Raw genomic sequence first — 27,306 nt, 5'->3', positions numbered from 1 at the left:
TTTCAAGCAGGTATAATGCTTTTAGAAAGTGTTGGGGGCTCTCCTGCAGTTTTCATTTTAATCCACTCTGTTAGACAAAAGCCACCCAGAATTCTCTTCTTTCAGATAAGCTTTTCTCTTTGTTGGGTTCCTGGTAAGGATGCTGTAGGAAAGAGATTCTTAGAAGCTCTGTTTACAGAGGATAGACAAGTCCCATCCTTCAAGAGATTTAGAAGGCCTTTTGTCTGTCTGGAACGTTCCAAAGGCACCACCTTAGATCTTTCTCGGGTCCTCACAAAGGGTCATACATCTCCACCCTAGTGTTGAGTTTCTGTCCTGAGGCCATTTCTTAATATGCAAACCCCTTGCCTTCTGGAGATGCTGGGGATGAGGAACACTTATTTTTTAACCTACAAAGTACTGGGTGAGTTTATATGTTCTCTGACTTCCACTCGGAAACGGAATAGCTTATTCTTCAGTTGATCTCTCTCTTGATCTCTCTCTTGCCATTATCAACAGCTGGGCAAAGCCAGCAGCTGCATCCCTCTGCTCAGAAATCTTTTTAGTTAGATCATCAGCTCGTAGGTACGTTTCCTGTACATCATCACCGGCCACAGCTTTATAAATGTTCCTGTAGTATGTAACACGGGTCTCCCTTCCTCGATCAGATTCCATATTTGAAAATGAAAAAGTCACTGAAATAATCATGACATGAAATACTGTGTCCCTTTTTTCTTGGCGCCCTTGCCTTGTGTTTTGGGGATTTATTAGAGTGGCCCTCCATTTCCAGGCACCGCATTTCTGATCCAGATTTATTGCTGTGTAACAGATCATCGCCAAGGTAGTGACACAGAACAGCGGTCGCTTCGTTATGCTCGCACCTGCTGTGGGTAAGGAGGTGGAAAGGCAGTTTCTCGCTTGGTGTCTTGTGCAGGTGTAGGCTTGACCGAGCTGGTGGTCCTGCCGGGCTCCCTCCCCCCGCCCCCGTTGCTGCCGGCAGCTGCCCGGCCAGGCCGGTGTGCTGTCTGCCGTCCGCTGGCCCGGCCCTCTTGGGGTGCTTGGACCTCTTCCATGGCTCCTGGCTGCCCCCAGAGTGACATCCTCAGGGAGCCAGGTGGAAACTGCATGGCCTTTTGTGACCTAGCCTCCAGAATCACACGGTGTCACTCCTGCTGGGTAAAGAGCAGGGGTGACAAGCTTGTCCAGATTTGAGGGGAGGGGAATTGACTCCACCTCTTGTTGGGAAAAGTATCAAAGAATTTTCAGACAAGTTTGGAAATTGCTTGCACCCGGCATGGTATCCGGCAAAAAGAGAAGCTCACTGGGTCATTGCATCCAATAAATCGGCCAGTCTGCCTCCCTTATTGTATTTGCTTATCAGTCTTTAGCAGGTGCAGTGTGACCCAGTAATAACAAGTTATGTTACAACGGGGCTTGTGTTTGTAATGTATTCTTGAAAAATAGAGACATGGTACTTCACACTTTTATTCCAAATGAATTAGAAAGCTAAATATTATTTTCCAAAAGTCATAGAGTCAATAGAGGGACAACACAGAAGGATGATCATAGTTTTGGAATAGGCAAGGTCTTTCTAATAAGCAATGTTTAAAAGCCCCAGAAGCCACAAGGGAAAAATTTTTAAATATTAGGTTCCACCAAAATGTTAAATGTCTGTACAGGAGAAGACACCATAAAAAATACACCGGGTAGAGTATTTGCAATCTAAATTATACACAACAGCCTAGACAGTGTGATGCAGACATGAAGCAGTATTGCACAGGGCCGTTGGAAGGATGAAAGAAAAGTGCCCGAAGTAAAACTACTTAACACCTGATAGGTTCTATCCACGTGGTTCTAAAGACCACTTACAACCAATTTTTTAAAGAGAGGGGTAACTGGGGCGCCTGGGTGGCGCAGTCGGTTAAGCGTCCAACTTCAGCCAGGTCACGATCTCGCGGTCCGTGAGTTCGAGCCCTGCGTCGGGCTCTGGGCTGATGGCTCAGAGCCTAGAGCCTGTTTCCAATTCTGTGTTTCCCTCTCTCTCTGCCCCTCCCCCGTTCATGCTCTGTCTCTCTCTGTCCCAAAAATAAATAAACGTTGAAAAAAAAATTAAAAAAAAAAAAAGAGAGGGGTAACAGAAAAAGGATATGAGTGAGCAATTCATGGAAAACTAGAAGTGGTCCATTAACACGAAAAGATGTGTAGCCGCGCTCCTGATTAAACAAAAATTAAATCTGCAGTGAGACTTTTCTACCTGTCAGACGATCAGGGATGAAAAAGAATGGTAATATTTCAGTCTTGGCAGAGAGGCTGGGACACTGATGTTCTCGTCTACTTACGGCTCTTTGTTCCTTTATAGGTGAGGTGTGTTTTGCCTCTGACTTCTTTCAGGGTTGTTGTTTTTTTTTTTAATCTTTGATTTTCAGTAGTTTGAAAATGATAATGCCTGTGCTGAGGCGGAGTGTTTTTTGACATGTATCCTTCTTGGTGTTCTCCGAGCTTCCTGGGTCTGTGGTTTGGTGTCTGACAAAATGGGGGAAATTCTCAGTCATGTTACTTCAAATATTTTTTCTTAATGCTTATTTATTTTTGAGAGAGAAAGAGAGTGCAAGCAGGATGAGGCAGAGAGAGGGAGAGAGGACAGAGGATCCGAAGCAGGCTCCCACTGACGGTGCAGAGCCCGATGTGGGGCCCAAACTCACAAACTGTGAGATGGTGACCGGAGCCGAAGTCAGACGCTTAACCCACGGAGCCACCCAGGCGCCCCTGTTTCACATATTTGGTTTCTGTGCTGGCCTATCTGGTTTCTGTGCTTGGTCTCTTTTCCAGCTGTGTATTTGGCCTTTCAGTACGCCTTGTAATTTTCTCTTGATAGCCAGACGCGAGGTACTTGGTAAGAGGAATGGCTGTAAGTGGGCCTTTGGTAGCGTGGTGGCACAGTGTGGGCCGGGGAAGTTCCGTGGTCCCGCGATTGGGCCCCTGCCGGCCTTTAGTGAACCTGTGCCTCTGGACTGCGCGCTCACTTGTGCTTTGTTCAGTTTTCTTCTCCCCCCGTGTGTGGGACAGGATGCCACAGTGGGCTGGGGTCGGGTATTTCCTTTCCCCACATCTGTTAGGCTCTGGTCGACTGGTTTCTCCTGGGGCCAGGCCTTGTTGAGAACAGTGCACTGGCGGATTTCAGAACATCACCTCTTCGCCTCCCACTGCCAGGCGTGTGTGAGGAGTTTTGTCTGGTATTTGCTGTGGGAACCTGATTGGGCTCCTGAAGGTAAAGTGTGGGTCCCCTTCTCCACACACAGACCCCAGCACTTGGTCTGTTACATTTGGGGTTTTCTTTTCTTTTCTTTTCTTTTCTTTTCTTTTCTTTTCTTTTCTTTTCTTTTCTTTTCTTTTCTTTCTTTCTTTCTTTCTTTCTTTCTTTCTTTCTTTCTTTCGTTTTGTTTTTTTTAATGTTTATTTTTGAGAGACAAAGAGAGACAGATTGCAAGCAGGCAAGGGGCAGAGAGAGAGGGAGACACAGAATCCGAAGCAGGCTCCAGACTCCGAGCTGTCAGCACAGAGCCTGATGCAGGGCTTGAACTCATGGACCATGAGATCATGACCTGGGCTAAAGTTGGACGCTTAACTGACTGAGCCACCCACACGCCCTACATTTGGGGTTTTCTTCCTTGAGCAGCGGCTCCCATGGAGACGTGCACTCCTCTGGCTTTGCTCTGGGAAGCCTCAATACCCTGTATTCACCCGTCCATCTCCAGTCTTGGGGCCTCTAGTTTGCCCGGTGCCCTTGCCTTTCTCTTGGATCCAGTAGGAATTGTTGATTTTTCAGTCTGTTAGGATGGAACAGTGATTTCTAAGCTCTTTACATGCAGAACCAGAAACTGATTTACTATTGGTGGAGAGGCTATTGGTACAGTTTAGTAAAGTGATCTTAATTTTCTTACTAAAACCAAAAATGTGCATGCTCTTTGACCTACCATTTCCACCTTTGTGAAAGCATAAAGATGTAAATACCAGAATTTTTTTTTTTTGGCAGTAGCATTTTTTAACATAGGACTGGTTAAATAAAGTATATATTTACACAATGGAATGCTCTCCACCTGCTAAAAAGAAATGAGGTAGCTCGGTGTATCCTGACATGGAAAGGAGTCTAAGGAACATTAAGTGGAAGAAGAAAAAAAACAAGCTGGCAAATGGTAGGTTGTTTTTTTTTTTAATGTTTGTTTATTTTTGAGAGAGAGAGAGAACACGTGTGCACAAGCCTGTGTGAGTGGGGGAGGGGCAGCGAGAGGGAGAGAGGGAGAATCCCAAGCAGGCTCCACGCTGTCAGCACAGAGCCTGTCGTGGGGCTCAATCCCACAAACCATGAGATCATTACTGAGCCCGGACGCTCTGTCATCTGAGCCACCCAGGGGCCCCAGCAAATGGTATGTTTTTAAGATTCGGTTTTTGTTTAAAACTTATTCATGATAGGGGCGTCTGGAGTCAGTTGAGCATCCACCTCTTGATTTCAGCTCAGGTCATGATCTCACAGTTCATGGGGTCGAACCCTGCATCCAGCTCTGAGCTGACAGTGTGGAGCCAGCTTGGGATTCTCTCCCTCTCTCTCTGCCCCTACCCTGCTCTCACACATAATATGGTCCGTCAAAAAGGAAAAAAAGAAAAAGAAAAAAAAAACCCAACTTATTCATAGTAAAAATTAAGCCATGCTTAGAGAAGAAAGAATATTTTGGAAGAATATATACCAGAAAAACCATTGGCTGCCTTTGAAGGACAATGTTCTAAAGCTATTAATATATATCAGTAAGATTTGTGTCTTGTATGATGCATGTATATTTGATAATTAGGTAAAAATTCAAGAGAGAAAGCAGGCAGCAACAGATAATTGAGAACAATAGAATGGAACTGATTGTTTCTATCACTTTTCCCTACATCCAGGCAATAATGCAGTAGTAATCTCAGACTCTGAATTTTAACTTACCTTCTGGGAATACTTTGGTAGCGTAGACCCAGTTAACTGGAAATTGCAAATCTCTCTGTGTTTCTTTTGCTCTTTCAGAAGGTGACAGCCATAAGTTGACAAGAGTTCCAGACAGAAATGTTTTACCAGTGAACTTTTTTTTTTTCATGTAGAATTTTTTGTTGTTCATTCCTCTTGTTAAATTATTTATTAAGGACAATTTCCCTTCTGCAGAGAAGTGGTTTCTTTGGCTCTGTGGTGTTGAGATTAGTGGCTTGTTGTACCCAAGAGATGTTTATAATGGAGTTTTTTACATGTATCTCTCCCTTAAAGGGCTGACTAAAAAGTAGGTTAGCAGAGCAGTGATACATGTGAGAGCTGTTTGACTTCCATGATAAAATATGATCTGTATCTACAGTCTTCCTGCTCTAATGATATCTGAGATCTAAGCACCTGTACTATGACTGAGTGTAGACTGATGATTCTTTGTTACTTGTCCTGTTAACTTCGCATCTAAATTTCATTTCCTGCTTTACATCCTGTTGTGAGTTTCTGGATCTAATCCCATCCTGTGTGTGAGGGGGTGGGGCTTCCCACACGACACCAGGCAGTTATAGGTCACAAGTAGAATTCTCATACAGTTGTGCCGTGATACTGTCTACCCGGAAGTAGTATCAGATTCCCTGGGGTAGGGGTTCAGTCCCTCCAGACTGCTCCCACCCTACCCTGTCCCCCCACTTCAGACGCCAGCTACAAACCCAAGTTGTCACCTGAACTTCTGACCAACCAGCTGTAAATCAGAGGTTCCCAAGACCCCTGCTCTGATTTGATTTGTTAGAACAGCCACAGAACCGAGAGAAACTTTTTTTTTTTTTTTTTTACTAGATCACCGGGTTATCAGAAAAGAAATCAGGTGCACCCCGTGGGAGAGATACGCAGGGCCAGGTGTGGGGAAGGGGTGTGGAGCCTCTGTGCTCTGAGCCCGCTACTCTCCTTGAACCTCCCTGTGTTCACCAGCCCAGAAGCTCTCCGAACCCTGCCCTTTTGGGTTGTTATAGAGGCTTCGTTACGTAGACATGACTAATGAAGTCATTGGCCATTCTGCTGCCCCCCTCTCTCCTCCCTGGGGGTTGGGGGCTGGGACTGAAAGTTCCAAACGTCTAACACATGGTAGGCACCGCTGGCAACCAGCCCCCATCCTTAGGCGCTTTCCAAAAGTCACATCATTAACATAAGAGACATTTTTAAGCTCTTGTCACGTAGGAAATAGGTACGAGAGCTACATACTTGGTCATCTGAATGATCAAATATCTTTGTTTCTTATAAATCACGGTATCATGCATCCTGACAGCTTTTTTTCCCCCTGCCTGTGTCTAATTTGTGTTGTCCTAAATGATTAACTTTATATAATGATTTTTTGTTCTTGTTTTACCCTCTGTAAATTTCCTAACAGAAGTCCCGGAGCAGACTTGGGTGCCAAAAAGAAAAAGAAGAAGCAGAAGCGAAAAAAGGAGAAACCAAGTTCCGGAGGCACCAAGTCAGACTCGGCATCTGATTCCCAGGAGATTAAAATCCAGCAGCCTTCAAAAGTGAGCCCCCTGTTGTACTGTCACCTCTGTGGTTTCTCAAGCACGTGAGAGCTGGTTTGTGCAGCTCGGTGCCGTGTTGGGGCCCCCTTAGGGATTTGCTGTGACTGTGTGCTGGAGGGCACGATACCTGGAGGCTATTTCCAGCCTCCTGAAGCCGATGTTAAGTACCTGAATAACTAAGAGGTACAGACTGAGTTTTTGTGTGTATGTGGATAGAGCCTGCAATTTTCCTTTTTCTCAGAGCAAATTAGTACGTAGATTGTAGCGAAAGAAGTTAAGTCTCATTGGGAGTTTGTTAGGTGTGCTGTTTTTTTTTTTGTTTTTTTTTTTGAAGTTACACTTACTATTTAATTACTTTTAGTTCAGAAGATATTCACATTGTAATTTTTCTGGGTGTCTGTCTAATTACCTGAATAGCACAACACCATCTGGCAGCAGATTTCAGCGGGAGCAGCCACGGGTAAGTCTTCCGTTGACTTTGGGTCTGACCAGTCTTCAGTGGCCGTTCTCAAATTCCATTGCCGAGGGTGGGAAATCGCTCCTAACATTCCCGCTGGAGAAACACCCATCCAGGACCAAACCAGCAGTTGTCCCGCTGAGCCCCGTGTTGGCAGATTGCCGGCCTCGTGGGGCTCTGGTGGGACAGATGGCAGGCGCCCCTTCCTGTGTGGCCAGCCGCGGTCCCCCTGGCCGTGAACACAGGCCTTGTGTGCTGGCCACAGGGACGCACAGAGCCCTCTTGATGCAAGAAACTCACAGCGTGGAAAGGGGCAAGATTCGAAGGAGGACGAGGCAGAGATGACGCGGATGGTCACAGCTCCGTGTGGGTTTCCTGGGTAGCGCGTGGTATAGCGGAAAGGGCTCGGGAGCGGACCGGGGAATGTGGGCTCACGAGACGCGTGGGGGTCACCCCCTTTGCGCCTGTGTCCTCACCTGCGGCGTGGGGGTCATGCCTTTTGCCTCCTGTCCCAACTCACGGGGCCGTGAGGAGGAGGTTACAGTTAAATGATCTCTGTATTATAAAGCACTGCCCACATGGTGGTTATTAGCACTGTGCAAGTTTCATGGGGTTGAAGGTTTTTTTCCTTGTGCACAGTTGACACTTTACCACGAGAAGCGAATCTTGCAGGCAGTCTCTCTTGTTGTTACCGTTTTCCTCGTAAGGACCAGGAGTCACTGAGAGGATACTTACTTTGCCCAGTTTTCCCTCTGTGGGGTGAGAAGAAAACGGGGTCTTCCCCCGCCCCTCGCTTTTCAGCTCGTCTCTCAGGTAACAAATACTCTGTCCACCAGGCCTACTTTCCGAGGTCACTCAATTAAGGTGCACCGTAAACTCATTTTTCCCGTTCCTCAGTCGCTTCGTCGGATCCCTGCGGTGTCACTTCTATGCCGCTGTGACCCTCCTTATTGCTTCTCCCATCACTGTCAGCCTGTTGCCCTCTCCACACCCCCCAGTGGTTTTGCACCCTTCCTTTGCTTCTGAAGGTCACTTACAAGAAACTAGAGCTAGTCACCACAGGAGGAACTGCTTGCATCATATGGTAGAGAAATTATTTTCTTTTTAGGTTGAGAATACATCACAATGTTTTGACGCGGGCCTTTCTCCAATTCATTTGTTTAAAAAAATTTTTTTTAAGGTTAATTTTTTTTTGAGAGAGAGACACGCACAGAGTGTGAGTGGGAGAGGAGCAGAGAGAGAGGGAGACACAGAATCTGTAGCAGGCTCCAGGCTCTGAGCTGTCAGCACAGAGCCTGATGTGGGCCTTGAACCCATGAACTGTGAGATCATGACCTGAGCCCAAGTCGGACGTGTACCCGACTGAGCCACCCGGGTGCCCCTCCATTGCATTTTGTTTTAAACTGGGGCTTCTTTCCCTTACACTAGATGCTGGCTCTGGATAACCCTGTAAATTACAGCGGGTGGTGTTTCGGACATGCCCTCCTCTGCACTCACGGGCCAGAATAAGATGGTATTTGTCTGGATTCTTTAGACGTCTTAGTGGTGGAGGGCCTGGACATTTTTCCAAGGTATTAAATTAAGAAAATAAAGGGTAAAGGGCACTGTTGGTATTTAATATTCCACCAACGAAAAGAGGTGTGCCCAACGTAGGGATATGGTAGCGGGAAGCTAACATGGGGTTGATATACGTCCTCACCTCCCCTAACACCAAATCGTTTCCCCTCAGGTGGTGCTGCTGTGTGGAAAGTGGATGGATAGTTTTAAGAATATATCATAGCTGGGGATGAGTGCTGGGTGTTGTATGTAAGCGATGTATCATGGGATTCAACCCCCAAAGCCAAGAGCACACTGTATATACACTGTAGGTTAGCTAACTTGACAATAAATTATATTAAAAAAAAAAAAAGAAAATATCATAGCTGAATTTTCCTTGCTGCTTTATGACCACGGATTTGAAAATTGTGCTCACTTGTATCTACTTTAAGAAAGCACTTAAAATAGTGAGCATTCAGATATAAATATTTCATGAATGGTCATTTTGTGGAAAGACTGCTAGTCAACCTGATGAGGCTAATGAGGTAGGGTTGACACCACTCTGAGGTCTTTATGGAGCTGAGATAGGATTGGCTCCTTTGGAGCAAAGATGCTGATTCATGTCGGTCGCAAAACTGCTTGAGTTTGGTATGTTAGGGATTGAGAATTTAACTCCAAAATTAGGAAAGGAAAATTCGCATGACAGATTCGGTGCAGGCACTGTGTAGGTTCAGATTTGCTTTTAAAAAGATAAACGGGTGCGTGTTCAAGCATTACTGGTTGAAATATGCTGCGCTCTGAGTTCCTGGTTAAATTATAGGTCTTCAAAGAGACTGCTTTGTTGGGGGTTCAAATGCATGTAAATTTCATTTTGCTGGCAATCAGTCCCTCTTATGTTGGAGGTTCAGAAGAGACCAGAGCAAGAGAAATCTAAAAATACAATAAATGGGACTAGCCAAAGTATTTTTTCAAGTTAATATGTGTAATTGAAATCTGATCTTCGTGACTTAGACCTCTATGAAAATACCAGATAAACAGCTTACAGAATTGTGGCAGTCCTGGGTGATGCCGTTGGACTTAGAAGTGGAGACGATACTGACCTCAGCCCATCTCTGGTTAGACTCCAGCACTTTGTTTCCTTGAGTTATTGTAGTGGCAAGAATCCTAAGCAAACCCAGTGACAAATCAAAGACAGGGCAGTCCGTGTTAAATAAACCCTGTTTTGTACTGTGGCACATGGGTGTAGCTTCCCAAGTCAAAGGATCAACTCCAGACCACAGACGTCAGATTCAAAGTTGAACAGAAGTCCAGAGCCACTGTTAATAAACCAGCGAGTGTCGATGGTACCTCTCCTTGGTGCCCATGGTGTGTTGACATACAGGAAAACCGAAGGGCTCTGAAATTCTCGTCAACCACTTCTGAACTACATGAAGAGCATTCTTCGTGTGGCATCAAAGTTCAAAAACTAATCATTTTGTGTATTGAAAAAACTCCGTGATTTTACTATTCAGCACTGCGTGCTCTCATTTTAGGAATAGTCTCATTTTCCATGTGGCATTACATTATTTGAGGGATTAAAAAAAAAAGAGCTGGGAATCTTCAGAGATAAGAGGAATATTGGCTTCGAGGAAGGAACCTTAGAATTTAAAGATACGTTCATTTTTCCAGACTGAGAATATGTTTTACTTAAAAAGGTTAGGTTCCAACACTTGGGTTGGGGAAAACAGGCTTTGGTTGCCAAAGAGCTAAACTCTCGGAAGAAACTGCTCTTTGGAAGGTTTTGTCTCTGGGGGAGGATCAGGGCTGGGAGAGGGCAGGGGGTGGTCCAGGAGGAAGGCATACGTAGTGAGATTTTCTTTCTTGGTTAGCACTCAATTCACAGTTCTTTCTGTCTTCTTTTTCCTTTTTTTTTTTTTTGAACTAAAATTTCCCTTTTCTGCCTGGTTTGCATCCTAGCAGTCCTTTTCTTTGTCCCCACATTGCTGCTGCCGAGCATTAACCCTAACAGTGACACCAAGGGTGTGCCTGACTGGCTGCTGTAGGGCAGTGACTCATGCATGTGTGTCACTCCTCCCTGCCACTCCTTCCAGATGAGTGATGGTGACGACCCCTCGCAGCCAGGTGGGACCCTGAAGCCAGCAGGTGGTTCGCTTTACCTCAGATTTCCAAAACTGTCAAAGCCCCATTAAAGCTACAGAGCTGTTGTGATCTTTAACATAATGCGTTCACTTCTGTTTTAGTGCGTTAGCGCTTGAGCCCAAGACCCTGACCAGGCTTAGAGGAAGATTGTGTTTTTGGTGTTGTAGTCTCCAGGGCAGATACACACGTGTCTGGCCCAGGTTTTGGAGCCACGTAAGCTTCCTCATCTTTGTGTCTGTGTGTCTTTGCTGTTATAGAATCCCACCATTCCAATGCAGAAGTTGCAGGATATCCAGAGAGCAATGGAGCTGTTGTCCGCATGCCAGGGCCCCGCCAGGAACATTGATGAGGCTGCCAAACACAGATACCAGTTTTGGGACACCCAGCCGGTACCCAAATTAAGTAAGCTTTTCTGCCTTTTCCATGCCCCCCCCCCCCACCCCAAAACACAGCTGGGTTGACAATAAACAAAAAACACAAAAGGAACTTCACTTAACCTATTTGCTTTATGTCACAGATTAGAAATTTACACAAAAGTCATATTTTTCTTTAAAATATAAATATTGCGTCGTGATATTGGCTTTCAGGAGAAACAGTTTTAGAGTCGCATTCTTCTTCCTATAAAAAAAAAACAGGTTTCTCACTTGAAACATTCGTATATTTTTAAAAATGTGTAAAAGGGAGCGCCTGGGTGATTCAGTTGTTTAAGCGTCCAACTCTTGGTTTCGGCTTAGTCATGATCTCACGGTTTATGAACTCGAGCCCCACATCAGGCTCCTCACTGACAGTGTGGAGCCTGCTTGGGAGTCTCTCTCTGAGCCCCTCCACTGTTTGTATGCCCTCTCTCTCTCCCCCAAAATAAAAAAAGTTTTAAAAAAACTTAAAAAAAAAAAAATATATATATATATATATATATATAAAAGACAGTCTCAGAACCAGTTTTGGTTTTAAGCTTCACGGAAGAGTTTTCCCTGTACATAAATTTTTAGCCGTCTCACATCTCAGTTATTCCAAAAGACACAGGAAATTTGCCCTATTAAACCTAATTGAAATGGAAAATGTTATGCCTCTTAACAAGAGGATTCTGCACACTCACCACTGGTGTTAATTGTTAGCGGCGGGAGAACATGGCAGCACAGCGAGGGGACGGGGCCCCTCGGGCGGCGGGCATCACTCTGACTTTCTCCTGTCACGTGTCCATAAACATCCTTTGAAGTGTTCTCTTTTCACAGTAAAAAGGGTGATGATGTAAATGCACTAAAATTGTTCTAACTGCATTAAAAGCTAAACCCACTGCTTACTGTTATCCTCATATGAAGATAGATGATAATTATTTCTGTGTTTTTCCTTCTTGATTGTTCAGCTTCCAGCATCTGTGTCAGGTAAAGGGTTACGTGTCATCCAGATCTCATAATAGTTCGCTTACGTACAAATAACCAGTTATGTCGTATAAAAATCAGAGAACAATCGTCTGTGCCTTCAAATAGTGGTTTTTCACACTTTTTAAAGTTACCGCTCATCTCGCAGCCACACGTTAAAAAGCACAGGATTTGGAGTGTGAAAGATAGAAGAAAGCAGTTATCCTCACTGGTCTTTTCTTTCAGACTCTAGAAATAAATGTATTTGGTAGTGGAGGGAGACTCTAGCATGAATTTACAGGATTTTAAATGCCATTGAATTGAGGGACCATTAGCTAAAGCAGTGTAGGTCTATTGACTGAATGTTTTAGGTTTAGCTGAGTGCTGCTTGGCAAGCTGTTGGTGGTTTTTAGGTCAGTGCCCTGGGGGACAAGAAAGCCTCCTGTAGCCTGACTCTAAGCAGAGGTCCTGGAGGGACTCTAAGGGAGCAGCTGAGAACCTGACCACTCAGACTGGCTTGATGGAGCCTCAGGTATTCATAGGGGGGGTGAGCTGGTGGAGCAGATATAAAGAGGGATGTGACAAAGGCAGGGGTTAGAAAGAGAAAACGAAACCCCTTGTAGCTGGTACAGATCCTGTGGCTTCCACCCCTAAAAGGGTGATGCCAAGAACCTGTACCTGAGGGTCATTAATTCAGCAGGTATTTGTTCCTTGTTTTCCTTCCGGTTCTGTTTATTTATTTATTCATTGGAGTATAATTGACATATAGCATTGTTTTAATTTCAGGTGTACAACATAAGGATACGGTGTTTGCATACATTGTAAAATGACCCCCACAGCGGGTCTGGTTACCATCCGTTACCACACAAAGTTACAGTTTTTCTTTTTCTTATAGTAAGAACTTTTAAGATCTTCTCTCATAGCAACTTCCAAATAAATCACGGGCTGTACATGACATCCCCAGAATGAACTTGTTTTTATAACTGGAAGTTTGTACCTTTGACCTCCCTTCACCCATTTCACACACCCACCCACCCCCCCCACCCCACCCCCCGACCACCACCAATCTGTGTCTGTGAGTTGAGAATTTTTGGTTTTTAGGTTCCACATATAAGTGAAATCATATGATATTTGTCTTTCTCTCTCTGACTTACTTCCCTTCCCATGATGCCTTCAGGGTCCATCCGTGTTGTCACAGATGGCAAGGTTTCTTTCTTTTTGACAGCTGAGTAAGATTTATCAGTTATTTGTTGAGTGTCCATTATTAAATGCCGTGGGCAACGTACCGGGGAAACAGTGATGGGAAAGGACGGTAAAAGTGGTGGCCAGGTGGGGGTGGAGGGAGAGCATCCTCCAGGCAGGAAAAAGCTTTAGTCAGGGAAAGATGCTGTGGGGAAAGCGATGTGTAAGCTTCTATCTGAAAACACTCAAGCTGCCAGCCACGTGGCGAGCAGGAGAAGGGCCTCACGCGCAGAGGGAGGGAAGCCGTGAGCCATGAGCCTGAGGGTGGTCCCTGAGGATGGATCTGGAGAGCCAGGCCAGGTGGGCGGCCAGGTGGACGTCAGCCACAGGAAGAGCCCGGGTTCTCTTCCAGTTGCATTGGGAAGCCGTGGGGAAGGCACCCGGAAAGGGCGCCTTTGTGGAAATCGCTAGCGACGTTTATGACTTTGGCTGTAGTGGCAACATTCCAGGCGGAGAGCAGTGAACAGTCCTGAAATTAGTTGTAGATTTTGCTGGGAGGGGTCAGAGGTCACTGCAGCCTTTCCCTCCCCCGCAACCAGGTTTTTGAAATGCAAAGTAAGAGGACACCGGCTCCAGGCTGTGCTGTGTGGGGGCTCTGTAATCTGGGGGTTGAGGCTCAGAAGTCTCTGTCATTTCATAATAAACACCTTGTCACTGCATGACAAAGGATTTCTCCTTTTATTTAATTGGTGAGATAGCAGCCCCTCTCCACTACCCAGCTGCCCTGTTGTCACTCCAGAAGTGGCTGAAAACGGTAGCATGGTTTCAAAGATTACATTCCACCCCAGGCCCCTAAAAATGGTGTCGTTTTACGGAACGGACCATTTTGGGCCATCCGAATACTTTGTCATTGAATATTCTGTCCTTCTGCCTTTCTCTCTCTGTGTCCCTCTCCAGATGAAGTGATAACCTCGCACGGTGCCATCGAAGCGGATAAGGACAACGTGCGCCGGGAGCCGTATTCCCTGCCGCAGGGTTTCATGTGGGACACTTTAGATCTGGGTAATGCCGACGTGGTGAGTACAGGCCTTCCGTTCAGCACCTGCCTTCGCACAAATTGCTTCCGAGTTGGTTCCGAGCGCCATAGAAAGGACGCTCGCTTGATCTTGCAGCTCAAGGAGTTGTACACGCTGTTAAATGAGAACTACGTGGAAGACGAGGAGAGCATGTTCCGGTTCGACTACTCGCCCGAGTTCCTGCTCTGGTGAGTGTCGCTGGCGCCACGAGGGGCGGCCCCGGGCGCGGGCGGTCGGGACCGCGTGGCTCCGTCTCTCCCCGGGTCCCGGGACACTAACCGGCACCTGTCTCCCTTGCCTGCATGGACTTCAGGGCTCTGCGTCCCCCAGGCTGGCTCCTTCAGTGGCACTGTGGGGTCAGAGTGTCTTCGAACAAAAAGCTAGTGGGGTTCATCAGTGCCATCCCGGCAAACATTCGGATTTATGACAGGTACGTATTAAAGCTCGTCCGTGTCGGTTTTGATGTGTTACTTTTCCAGAATTGCAGTTCTAACGGGCTTTTAAAATTACTCCTGCAGATTGTTTACGGTGGGGGCAGGGGGTTACGGGAACTCTTCTTTCTGCTCAGTTTTGCCCAACCTAGAACTGCTCAAAAAGATAAAGTTGATTTAATCAAAGAAAACTGGACCGTGAACAACAAAAAAAGGGCAGCTCTGTGTCTCTGCCTCTCAGTCTCATACATGCAGACACTCTGATGTTATTTCTTTTGTTTTTAATTTTTTTTATAACATTTATTTTTTGAGAGAGTTTGAGTAGGGGAGGGGCCAAGAGAGAGGGAGTCACAGATCCTAAAGCAGACTCCAGGTGCTGAACTGTCAGCACAGAACCCGAAGCGGGGCTCGAATTTGAGAACCTCAAGATCATGCCCTGACCCAAAGTCAGATGCTTAACCGACTGAGCCACCCAGGCACCCCACACACTCAGATGTTTTATGTGTGTGTCTGAATAAAGATATAAATAGATATTTCATACTTATTTCTAGAGAAAAAAAATTATCTTAATAAATTTTAGGAGAGATTTTTAAAAAATCTTTTTAGGGGCGCCTGGGTGGCTCAGTCGGTTAAGCATCTGACTTCGGCTCAGGTCATGGTCTCCAGGTCTGTGAGTTCAAGCCCCGCGTCAGGCTCTGTGCTGACAGCTCAGAGCCTGGAGCCTGCTTCGGATTCTGTGTCTCCCTCTTTCTCTGACTCTCCTCCGTTCCTGCTCTGTCTCTCTCTGTCTCAAAAATAAATAAACATTAAAAAAAAAAAATTAAAAAAAAAAAAATCTTTTTATCCATTGGATAACTATGTTGTGTTTTTGCTCCGGTCTTTAGCCCAGAAAGTCAGAGAGCTAATCCATAACAGGTCTGTTTACCTTTCATTGTACTGGGTTACTTGATTTGCTGCTCAAAAACTTTTGATGTCAAGGTATCTTGGTGCCAAATGAAATGCCCGTGTATCTAGAACCAGCGCAGGAAATGGGCTTTGAAGCCCTGAAAGGTTTACCGTAGCTCAGAAGATTACCAGCTTCTGTCTGGCCAAGGTACCTGTTGGGGACCTAGGAATTGCATTAGATTCCAGTGCAACATCTTACCAGATTCTGCATCTGGGTGACCCCGTTCTTGTCCTCATTGCATACATTACAGGAGAAACAGATGTAGAAACTTGGAGGTACATCTTATCCACTTTCTAAAGTGAAAACTTACAAAAGATCAAAGTCCTCAAATGTCTTCAGGACAAGGGGGTCTGGGTCTCCATGGCCTATAGTGATAGTTATTTTGGCAGGGGACATATGGGGAATAGCGTATCCATCGGAGTTTGTGAAATGTCTAAACGATGGGCTGTTTTTCTTTAATACTCTGTTGAAAGAGGTCTCTCGGTTTCTTATTCTTTGCAATTTTATGGGAGTTGTCTTGTTTTTAAAAACGTTTTCGTCTTATGTTTGCTCTACTTTTTGACATCTTTCTTAGTGTGAAGAAGATGGTAGAAATCAACTTTCTTTGTGTTCATAAGAAATTGAGATCAAAGCGGGTAGCCCCAGTGTTAATTCGAGAAATAACCAGAAGAGTAAACCTGGAAGGTATTTTTCAGGCCGTTTATACCGCTGGAGTGGTTCTTCCCAAGCCAGTGGCCACATGCAGGTAATAGTGCCACACGCTCACCTTGAACCTTGCCTCCCTGCCATGTGGCTACCAGTAGTACTCTCACATGTAACTGGGAAACTTTGCCTTACCTGTTCTTGTGTAGCTGGTTTGGTAGCAGAGGTGGAGACCAGACCCAAGCACCACTGAGACCAGTGTTCTTTCTTTCCATTCTACCATACAGCCACTTGGCGATAAAAAGAGTTTTTAACATTTTCCTGCTAACAGTGCTGGTTCTGTATTCCTGCGTCTCTTCTGTTGGAAAGACTAGTGCTGCCCCTACCTTGGGGAACCCAGGGCACCGTGGTCTTGAAATTCAAATGTCCAGAGTACTGCCATTTTTCTTCCTTCCAAACGCTTAGATTTACGCGTTGTTCTGCACTGCTCTCAGGAACTGTTCCAAAAGTTTGGTAAACACCAGTTGAGAAGCCCAAACAGACTTGCTTGCTAAGAGCTGGAAGAGCTTAAGCTCTTTATAGGAGTTCATCTTTTCTCATCACGCTTTCAGAGGTTAATCAAGGGAGAAAATGGTTTATCAGATTTCTCCCTTGACTAACCTGTTTGTGAAGCATCGGAAGGAGTTTCTCTCCCTTGACTGTTTTTGACTCAAATAAGATGAAATTTCCACTAAACAGTAAAAAATGTGAAACTGTAAAATGACTTGTCTCCCATTCAATTAGTTATATACTTCACAGGTAGATCTTAATACAAATCATCTGTCTAAACTGGAATCACTTAAGAAACTCAGGGTCGTTTCTCAGAAAGTTGTTTTCATTGATGTGCGTTATATGAAAGCAACGGCTACTAATTTAGAGGGGATGTTTTCATATGTTTTTAGAAGTTCTTAGTTTGCTTTCTGTAGAATCAACAGTGGTCGTTAAATACTTGCAGACCGGGCATTTTTAACTTTATCTTACAGTTTTATGATAGCTCTTTACTGGCAGAGATGAAAGGTCACAAACTACAAAGGAATGTAACTGGAAAGCAGGACATGTTTTAGATGTTAAAAAAACAAGCTAATTATACAAGAACAGGGCCAGCATCCAACACTGCACAGGGGGCAGCAAAGGTGTTCGTTAAATGCCTCTATGATGACTGAGCTGAGACAAAGAGTAAAAGCTGGTAGAGTTAGAAAATCGATCAGATTTTAAAACCTTCGTTGTATTCCAGATACTGGCATCGATCGCTAAACCCCAGAAAATTGGTAGAAGTGAAATTTTCTCACTTGAGTAGAAATATGACTTTACAGAGAACAATGAAGCTCTACAGACTTCCGGATGTAAGTAAGAATGTTCTGGAGTTTTTCAAAGCTGTAACAGCTAAAGCTTTTAATGTAGAAAAAGATTATTTGCAAGAGTCTTAAAAACTGGCTCATGTGTTTGAGGATGTGAATATGTAGCTTTTTAGAATTCTGGGTGAGGAAAATCAGGGAGCTTATTTGAAAATATCAGGGTTTTATTTTGTTTTGTTTAAGGCTTTTTAAGTCTTCAGTTTGTGGTTGGATGGGATTGAACTCAAGACATGTAAGTTTTGAAATTTTGAGTGTTTACCATCTGTTATGTAAAAAGAAAGAAAAGTTGAGGCTTCTGATGCTGTCTTAACACAAAGGAACTAAGGAATAAGGCTTAGAGGAGAGGCCAAGGAGAGGAAATAGTATTTCATTAAATTATCTTTTTAAACTAGCAAATTCTCAACATGGTAAGTTGCCTTTTAATAGGGGAAAAGTTAAATGTGCTTACTAGTGTTGCCTTATTTGGGGCTTGGATGGTGTATTAATTTTCTATTGCTGTGTAACAAATTACTGCAAGTTTAGCAGTTTTATTTTATTTTATTTTATTTTATTTTATTTTATTTTATTTTATTTATTTTTTGAGAGAGAAAGTGCTAGGGAGGGGCAGAGAGAGAGAGAGTCTTAAGCAGTCTCCATGCCCAGTGCAGAGCCTGACGCAGGGTTCAGTCTCATGACCATGAGATCATGACCAGAGCTGAAATCAAGAGTTGGATGCTTAACCAACTGAGCCATCTGGGGGCCCCAGTTTAGCAGTTTAAAATATACATTTATAATTTCCCAAGTCCTGTGGGTCAGGAGTCAAAGCCCAGCTTGCCCGAGGCCTCTGCCTCAGGGTCTCTCATGAAGTTCTCTCAAGGTATCAGCCAGGGCTGGGTCTCATCTGAAAATTTGACTGGGGTCCACTTCCAACTCACATGGCTGTTAGCAGGCTTGAGTTTTTGCAGACGGTGGGACCGAGGGCTTTTAATTCCTTGCTGGCTGCCAGTCAGAGGCCTCCCTCAGTTCTTTGCCAGATGGGATTCCCCATAGGGCAGCAGCTGACAACATGGCAGCTTGCTCCATCAAAGCCATTGAGGGAGAGAGTCTACAGATTGAATCTGCTAGCAAGATGGAAATTAGAACCTTATGTAGTCGTTCATGAAAGTGACAGCCAACCACCATTGCTGTATTTCACTGTTTAGAAGTGAGTCACAGGTCCCACCCACACTCAGGAGGAGCACAGGGGTGTGAACACCAGGAGGTGGCATCACTCAGATGGAATCTGTCCATCAAGATGGGATCTTTTCATCTGAAGTTTTGATTTCATCAGAGCTGTTCTTTCTTTTGGGTTGTCAGAAAGTAGTTCAGTGAATATTGTAGCTTGATTGGGAGATTGGGAGGGCTTCAGCTGTCTGTAGTGGCCTTTCTGGGTTCAGTAGACCCTAGTTCCTTTTGTCATCTGGCCATTGTGTGTTTACCAAGTACATGTAATCAGTAGTTGCCACGCGAATTGGTGTATTTTGTTTTGTTTTGTTTTTATGTTTGTTTATTTTGAGAGAGAGCAAACAGGGGAGGGGCAGAGAGAGAGAGAATCACAAACAGGCTCCGTGCTGTCAGCTCAGAGCCCGAAGCGGGGCTTGAACCCGTGAACCGTGAGATTGTGACCTGAGCTGAAACCAAGAGTCAGACGCTTAACCAGCTGAGCCACCCAGGTGCCCCTTGATGTATTTTTTCTGATGACAGACAGGAATCAACTAACTTCTGACCTTAAGCAGAATTTCATAAGGACAAAACCGGAGGTGAAGGAAACCAATCTCCAGAGATACCAAGATCATCATTCCAGGCTTCGCAACGTGGCAGAAGGATCAGAAGGCCTCTTCTTCCCTTGTCGTAACTGTTTTTGTAGAGAGCGGGGCGCAAGCCTATTAACTCACCTCCTCTGAAGCCATGATGGGAGAGGAAACATAGATCAGAAGAGAGGAAGATAAAAACTGTGGCAACAGGACAGGGGAGGGTCCACATGCCCCAGGGCTGGAGCGGCAGAAGGGAGGGTGGGCCCGCATGTGGAGATGCACGCACCTAACTGCAGAAGTAGGAAGACCTTCAGAGATGTCACACTGTCAACATGACAGCTAATGTTTGCTGGCCAGGATTCTTTTGAAGCCAACCGCCGAGACCTGGAATGACCCGAGAGGGACAGAGTCACGTAGAGGCGCAGGTGGCCGTGAGCACAGCACACAGCTAAGACGAAACACCCCCTCTGCGGGCACTGGCTGTCGTCAGCGTCCTCCTTCCAGCTGTTAGAAAGACTCCGCCGTCCGGGCGTTGGAGCTGGAAACCCGCAGGCGTGCCTACAGTTTTCGCGGGGGCTCGTGCTGTGCTGTGGTGGTCTCCCCGAATTTCATTTTTCTGAACTCAAAGCCGTCCGGCTTGTGTGTAAGGAAAGTGCCCGCTTACGTGTAGGTCGTAGAAGGAGTTTTAATACCTCTCGTCAGGTTTTTTTCAGGGTGATTAGAATCTGAGCTGGTAAGAGGATTTTTGACTTTTGTCCTTCGTCCTTTACGTTTTTACACAAAAATCGATCAACTCAGGTAACAGTTCTAACAAGCTGGTAACAAGTCACTGACTGGTCAGGCACTGGGTTTTTGTTCTTGTTTTTTCCCAGTAAATTGAAGTTGACAGAGTGCTGTCATGCATGTCGTTCGCTGTGTTCTCACGACAGACTTATGAAGCTGGTGTGCCTGTCTGACTTTTCCTGTGAGAAGATGGAGGCCTGTGCAGGTTGACACGGGCCCGTCACCGACCGGTGGGGACTTGGGGTGCGCACCCCAGACACCCGCGTTTCGCCTGTTAGACCCCTGAGCTCCCGCCTCCGTCACCTCTGACGCCCCCGGGGGGCGGCATGGCCCGGTCCCGTCGGGCGTCCCTACCCGCCGTCACTGGAGCACAGGCACACACAGGAAAGGATGGTCGACAGGGTCCGGGCGGGAGCTCTCTGGTGTGTGTGCCAGTCGCCCTCCCTGCATCCCGTTATAGGGAAGGAGAGGAAAAGGGAGAGTAAGATAATGACGGAAAGGAGGGCAGAAGAGGTGAGAGTACAGATATTAGAAAACTGGAAGGTGCCCACGGCAGCCACCTGAGGGTCTGCCTCTTGAGGGCCCGCTGGACAGTGCTGGGGCACCTGGCGGGCTCAGTTGGTGGAGCATGCGACTCTTGGTCCTGGGTTGTGAGTCTGAGCCCCCCCGTAGGGTACAGAGATTACTTAAAAATGAAATCTTTAAAAAAAAAATTATTTCTTTAAATTCAAGTTAGTTAACATAGTGTAGTATTGGTTTCAGGAATAGAATGCGGTGATTCATCTCTTACATACAACACCCAGTGCTCAATCCAGCGAGTGACCTCCTTAATGCCTGTCACCCGTTTGGCCCATCCCCCACCCGTCTCCCCTCCAGCACCCCTCAGTTTGTTCTCTGTATTTAAGAGTTTCTTACGGTTTGCCTCCGTCTCTGTTTTTTATCTTATTTTTGTTTCTTTTCCCCTATATTCATCCATCTTGGTTCTTAAATTACACATATGAGTGAAATCAGAGGATATCGGTCTTTTTCTGACTGACTTACTTCGTTTAGCATAATACATTCTAGTTCCATCCACGTTGCAAATGGCAAGATTTCATTCTTTTTCATTGCCAAGTAATACTCGTGTGTGAGTGTGTGTGTGTGTGTGAGTGTGTGTGTGTGTGTGTACACATTTACACCACATCTCATTCATCCACTTGTCAGTTGATGGACATTTGGGCCCTTTCCATAATTTGGCTGTTGTTGAGAGTGCTGCTGTAAACACTGGGGTACATGTGCCCTTCAAGTCAGGAATTTTGTATCCTTTGGATAAATACCTAGTAGTGCATTTGCTAGGTCATAGGGTTTAAAACTAAAATCTTAAAAAGCAGCAGCGGCAGCTGGACACTGCAGTGCTTACCACACCACGGCCGCCCCTCCTAGGGGCCCAGGTGGGTGATTTTAAGCAATCGTGTGATTTAAGAACATTTTTGGTTTTTTTTTTTTTTTTTTTTTCCCAACGTTTATTTATTTTTGGGACAGAGAGAGACAGAGCATGAACGGGGGAGGGGCAGAGAGAGAGGGACACACAGAATCGGAAACAGGCTCCAGGCTCTGAGCCATCAGCCCAGAGCCCGACGCGGGGCTCGAACTCACGGACCGCGAGATCGTGACCTGGCTGAAGTCGGACGCTTAACCGACTGCGCCACCCAGGCGCCCCTAAGAACATTTTTGTGCCATGACATGTAAGAAGAACCTTCCTGAATACACCTTTTGCTCTGGGTCAGTCTCATCTTCCGATTCGTCATTACTGTTTCCGCTTCATGTCTTACTTGTCGTATTCGTGGAGTTCTTAAAACAGGAGCTAGGATTGTTATGGCGAGCGCGGTACTAGATAGACACCGCGTGTCCACGGCCTCATTTCTTACTCGGAACAGTCAGAGAGGGGCGGGGCGTTCGCCCAGTTTCACGGAAGAGAGCAATGAAATTGCTTTGCCCAGAGTCTCCTAGGTGGGAGAGAACCGCACAGGCCCATGCCATGACCTCTGCTCTCTGAGATGCTGGGGCCTTCCCAAGAGTTAAGCCTGTCCCTGCCCTGTAAACGTTGGCTTTGTTTTATGTTTGCTGTCGGATTTTTTTTTTTTGGTCAGTGCTCCTAAAGGTGAAGGCACTTAATGTAGGCAAAACACTGGAGGCAGGTTAATGTCCCAGTGTCCCCCCTCGGTGCTGCTGGCAGGACACACTTAGGAAGATGTCCCGAGACCCAGTGTTCTACCTTCAGTAGCCACAGAAGCGTTCTTTGCCATTTAGCACCCTCCTGCTGCCTTTTAAAAGCCAATAACCATAATCACTGCTTCCATCTCTGCTCTGGAATCTTGGCTCTAAGACAGTTTACACCACATAGCTCGACAGAGAACAACACAGCTTCTGTTTCTTAATAGAGCGCTGAGCCTTTTTTCTCTGATGTACCGATAAGCAGATTTTACACATATTTCAGTGAACAGAGTCCGAATGATGCATGTTAGTTGGACCCTGGGAAAGTAAGTCTGATTGAGACCACAGAGTTTGCTTATGAAACGTTGGATTTTCTCAGTCACTAGAAATGTCTTTGTTTTTTATTGAATTCTCCAAAACATGACCACCTTACTCTTTCAGGTTATGCCAAAACTTAATCATTTTTTATCCAGGCTTAGCGTTCTCCCCCCCCTCTTTCTGAGGACCACAGCTATAACTTGAGGGTTTATTTCACATTTTAAAATTTATTTCTTGCTTCTGTAGATGTTTTGGAGAGTGTGTGACTTTATGATGTTAGAAGCAAGTTTAGGGACTGAGACACATGGCCATTATGAGCCAGCAAAAATAAATATTCTTCCTCTGTTTTCTGGGATCTTGCTTTTTTTTTTTTTTTTTTTAATGTTTATTTATTTATTTTGAGACAGAGTGTGAGCAAGAGAGGGTCAGAGAGAGAGGGAAGGAGAGAATCCCAAGCAGGCTCCATGCCATCAGTGCAGAGCCCAACGTGAGGCACAAACTGTGAGATCGCATGACCTGAGCTGAAACCAAGAGTCGCTTAACTGACTGAGCCACCCAGGCACCCCTTGCATTTTTCTTATAGCTGATACTGTCTGATGTTCCTTTAAAAAAAAAAAAAAATACATAAAAGCACTTGAAGTGCTTACAAACTGCCCAGTGCATGTACATTCTCTCTGCCTGTTTGCCCAAACACTGTTTCCCTGAGTTTTCCATTCTCAGTTCTACTACCCCTTATTCTCACCTTTGGAGACCTGAGTCAACACTTCTCGAAGTGTAGTCCTGGGACCCCCGGAAGTCCTCGAGTCTGTTCTAGAGGAGTCTGTGATGTCAACACTATTTTTGTAATAACATTGAAACATAAAATGCATTTTTCGCTGAAATTATCCTGCAGATGTGCTGTGAAGTCTACCAGTGGTCGTATGGAATGTGTGCTCCAGTATTGTTTTGTTTTAAAATTTTCTCTGTTTGAATTTCTAGTATGATAGATATAGGTAGATAGAACCCACATAAGCAAAACTTTCTGGGAATATTCAATTTTTAAGAGGGTAAAGGGGTTTCAGACAAAAATATTTGGGAACTGCTGCTTTAAAGATGTCTGCCGGGCAAAGGTGTTGATTTTAGTGATTTTGCAGTATAAATATTCAGTGAATGAGAATTGTCTTGCAGAAGAATGTTCTGGTCTAGGAAGAAGGTGGCAAGCTTTTTCTTCATTTCTGAATGTCTGCTTAACAGATGCATGTATCCTGTTGCTTTCATTAGTGAATCTAATCACTTGATCTTGTTACTGAACCAGGAGCAAAAGAAAAAGCAGTTTAATGTTGAGCAGGGCTGCTTAAAAATTTATCAAGGTCATCCTCATGGAAGAAAATCATCTTTTTAAATGACTTTTTAAAATACGTTCTTTCTAGGGGCTCCTGGGTGGCTCAATCCATTAAGCATCCGACTTGGGCTCAGGTCATGATCTCGCGGTTTGTGAGTTCAAGCCCCACATCGGGCTCTGCACCCACTTGGGATTCTCTCTCTCTCTCTTTCTGCCCCTCCCCAACTTGTGCATGCTCTGTCTCTCTCAAAATAAATAAACTTTAAAAAAATAAAAATATATTCTTTGTATATACATTTTAGTTTTCCTATTAGCATTGAGAAATATACATTGATTAGGGGCACCTGGGTGGCTCAGTCACCCAGCATCTGACTTCAGCTCAGGTCATGATCTCACAGTTCATAGTTCGAGCCCCACATTGGTCTCTGTGCTGTGACAGCTCGGAGCCTGGAGCCTGCTTTGGATTCTGTGTCTCCCCCCACCCCCCCGTCTCTGCCCCTCCCCTGCACGTCTCTATCTTTCTCTCAAAAATAAATAAAACTATTTAAAAATATATATATGTATTGGTTACATTTAACAGTATTTGGAAATCACATAGGTTCCATCTTCCCGTGAATCTGCGGTATAGAAATGCTACCAAACACTAAAATTGGTTCAGGGGAAACAAAAGAAGAAAAGAATTTACGCCAGGCTTACGCATAAGTGCCAGGCAAAGAAATCTCATCTTTGCAGAGCAGACAGTGACTTTTTTCCCTGTCTGCAGCCTTCACCACAGCTTACTAGGTAAATGATTATGGTACAAAACATAGGAATTTATTCATTCATGCATTCATTCAGCACATATTCGGGCCGTTATTGCCCTGCCTGCTTGAGGGGTTAAGCGTTCGATGGAAGCTAGGACCTGGAGATTTCCCGTCCTTTCTCTTTGTGCTCCACAGAAAGGCCACATGAGTTCTCTACAGTGTTAAGGACTTACATTCTCTCAGTTTAGACGATTACACTGTATTTTAGCTGCATTCCTGTGTCTTCATAGATTACACGAATCATAACAGAATGGCACATAGTAAGGACATTTGGTCTGTAAATACAAAGAACAAATTGCTCAATCCCACTAATCAGTAATCAGTCAGCATTGTTTGTCATGGACCCTTAGAAACCTCAGCACAGCCACTGAGATGGATCAGAGCCAGCACTCAGGATGAAAACCTATTTTCCACCATCGGCTTCTCCTGTCCTTCTAGACTAGGGCATGCAGGAACTGTAATGATCTAATTTTAGAGGCAGTATTTAATTTTAAAGTATTTAAAAATAACTTAGAATAGGAAAGGTAGACTAGCAGTATTTATATATAGTTACTTATTGGTTAAAATGTACCCCCTATTTAGGGGCACCTGGGTGGCTCAGTCAGTTAAGCAACTGACTTCAGCTCAGGTCATGATCTCACGGTTCGTGGGTTTGAGCCCCGTGATGGGCTTTGTGCTGACAGCTCGGAGCCTGGAGCCTGCTTTGGATTTTGTGTCTCCCTCTCTCTCTACCCCTCCCCTGCTCATGCTTTGTCTATCTCTCAAAAATAAATAAAAACGTTAAAAAAATTTTTTTAATGTGCCCACTATTTCTAAAAGAAAATCAAGTTAACTGGACAAATGAAACTATTTTAATATTTTGTACAAACAAGCACATGTAGTGGGTTTTCCCACTTCTAGGCTCAAGTGTCCTGGTGTCCAGGCAGTTCCTAGGGAGCTAAGTGATGTCTGGAACTCTTGAGGACAAGCAGTTGAACAAATCCACATGGTGACCTGTTCGGACCTTTAGGTTAATTCTGTTCCTCACAGAAATCGTGATGCTCTGGAATGATGGATTCAGTTGCCTGCTCTGATCACCTTTTAATCAAAAGATGGCATGAGAGGCCAGGGCCAGTACTCGGCCGCTCGCCATTCCCCTTTAGAAAATAGCTGACTGTTAAAACGCTCTCCCTTCCCATTCTGACCAACATGATTTACTTTTATTTCATTTTTGTTGCTCATAAGAACAAAATTCCAACAGCCTTTTCGCAGGCCATTGAATAAAGTAAGATTCTTAACTGTTTTCATCTGCATTTTCAACATGTCAGGGCAGTTTTAAAGCACAGTATTCTAGAACACATGCTGATAAGATCGTTCTGCCCTGTGATGTGAGCTGTTAAAAGTCGCGGCTCTGGAACGCGGATCAGCTTGTAGTGTTCCCTTTGACTTTGGGCAGTATTGTCACGGGCAGTACTGACCAAAGAGCAGGCACACGGACAAGAGGGAACAGTATGCCGTCGAATGTATATTCTCAGTCGGTGCTTCTCAAACTTGAATGTGTATACAGATCACCAGGGAATCTTGTTAAATTGCAGATTCTGACCCGTGCAGGTGGTGGGGGTGGTGCGCAGCACTCAGCAGTTCTGACAAGCTCCCAGGTGACGCCGAGACAGCTGGCCTTTTATTCCTCTTCTATTTAAACTTCCCAATTTGTTTTGTTTTTACTGCAACAAGGCCACCAAGACTTCAGGCTTGAGGCCAATGGAACCGAGAGACATCAAGGCGGTTCGCGACTTAACCAACACTTACCTGAAGCAGTTTCATCTCGCCCCGGTGATGGATGAAGAGGACGTAGCTCACTGGTTCCTCCCCCAGGAGCACATTATCGACACGTTTGTAGTGGAGGTAAAGATGAGGTGGTAAGATAGTACAGAGAAGTGTGAAAACACCATCTGGTCAGGTCTGTTTGCTGGAAGAATCAAAGAATGCCCCCCCCCCCTTTCCTTCTTTCTCTTGTGTCTCTGCTTCTAGACCAGATTTCTGCTCACCCTGATAGAACCAGACTTTCTTCTTACAGTTTCCATTCCTGGAGTAGAGCACATTTTTACTAGTTGTTAATGGGAAATTAGGATGCTCTTCTGTTGGTCCCTGTGTGATCAATGGCTTTATCCAGTTTTGAAAATGCCAGGTTGGCTGACATACACTCCAAAGTTTAATACCCTTTTGTTTCACAAAACTGGCTTAACTGAACTGCTTTTTGGTTGAGATGGCAAAACTCAGCCACTTAACCCTTGTTCAGGAAAGGAAGGAAAGAAACCCTTGTTCAGGAAGGAAAAGTGACAGTCTGGATTTTCTGTTGATTGGTTAGACAGATTTAACATGATGCTTTCTAAGCCCTCCCCCCCCTCTTTTTTTTTAAAGCTTGGAATTTGTTGTTCAAATGACGTCTCA

General features: G+C 45.0%; 1 protein-coding gene across 4 annotated transcripts in view; it reads left to right on the top strand.

Moving 5' to 3' along the window:
- NMT2 (N-myristoyltransferase 2) overlaps positions 1–27,306 on the top strand; it is a 75,742-nt gene that overhangs the window by 38,983 nt on the left and 9,453 nt on the right. For 2 of the 4 annotated variants that reach the window (XM_045466674.1, XM_045466679.1), the window contains exons 2-9: positions 6,390–6,525; positions 10,915–11,059; positions 14,155–14,273; positions 14,370–14,461; positions 14,587–14,703; positions 16,225–16,395; positions 17,566–17,674; positions 26,590–26,760. In XM_045466674.1, the coding sequence (XP_045322630.1) occupies positions 6,390–6,525; positions 10,915–11,059; positions 14,155–14,273; positions 14,370–14,461; positions 14,587–14,703; positions 16,225–16,395; positions 17,566–17,674; positions 26,590–26,760 (1,060 nt within the window). Of the gene's footprint in view, positions 1–6,389; positions 6,526–6,942; positions 6,986–10,914; positions 11,060–14,154; positions 14,274–14,369; positions 14,462–14,586; positions 14,704–16,224; positions 16,396–17,565; positions 17,675–26,589; positions 26,761–27,306 lie in introns of all 4 variants that reach the window. The other 2 variants (XM_045466675.1, XM_045466676.1) reach the window with 2 other exon arrangements.

The sequence above is a fragment of the Leopardus geoffroyi genome, chromosome B4 (genome assembly GCF_018350155.1).
Source record: "Leopardus geoffroyi isolate Oge1 chromosome B4, O.geoffroyi_Oge1_pat1.0, whole genome shotgun sequence".
In the NCBI taxonomy this organism is placed as follows: Eukaryota; Metazoa; Chordata; class Mammalia; order Carnivora; family Felidae; genus Leopardus; species Leopardus geoffroyi.
This window is presented reverse-complemented; position numbering and strand designations above follow the sequence as displayed.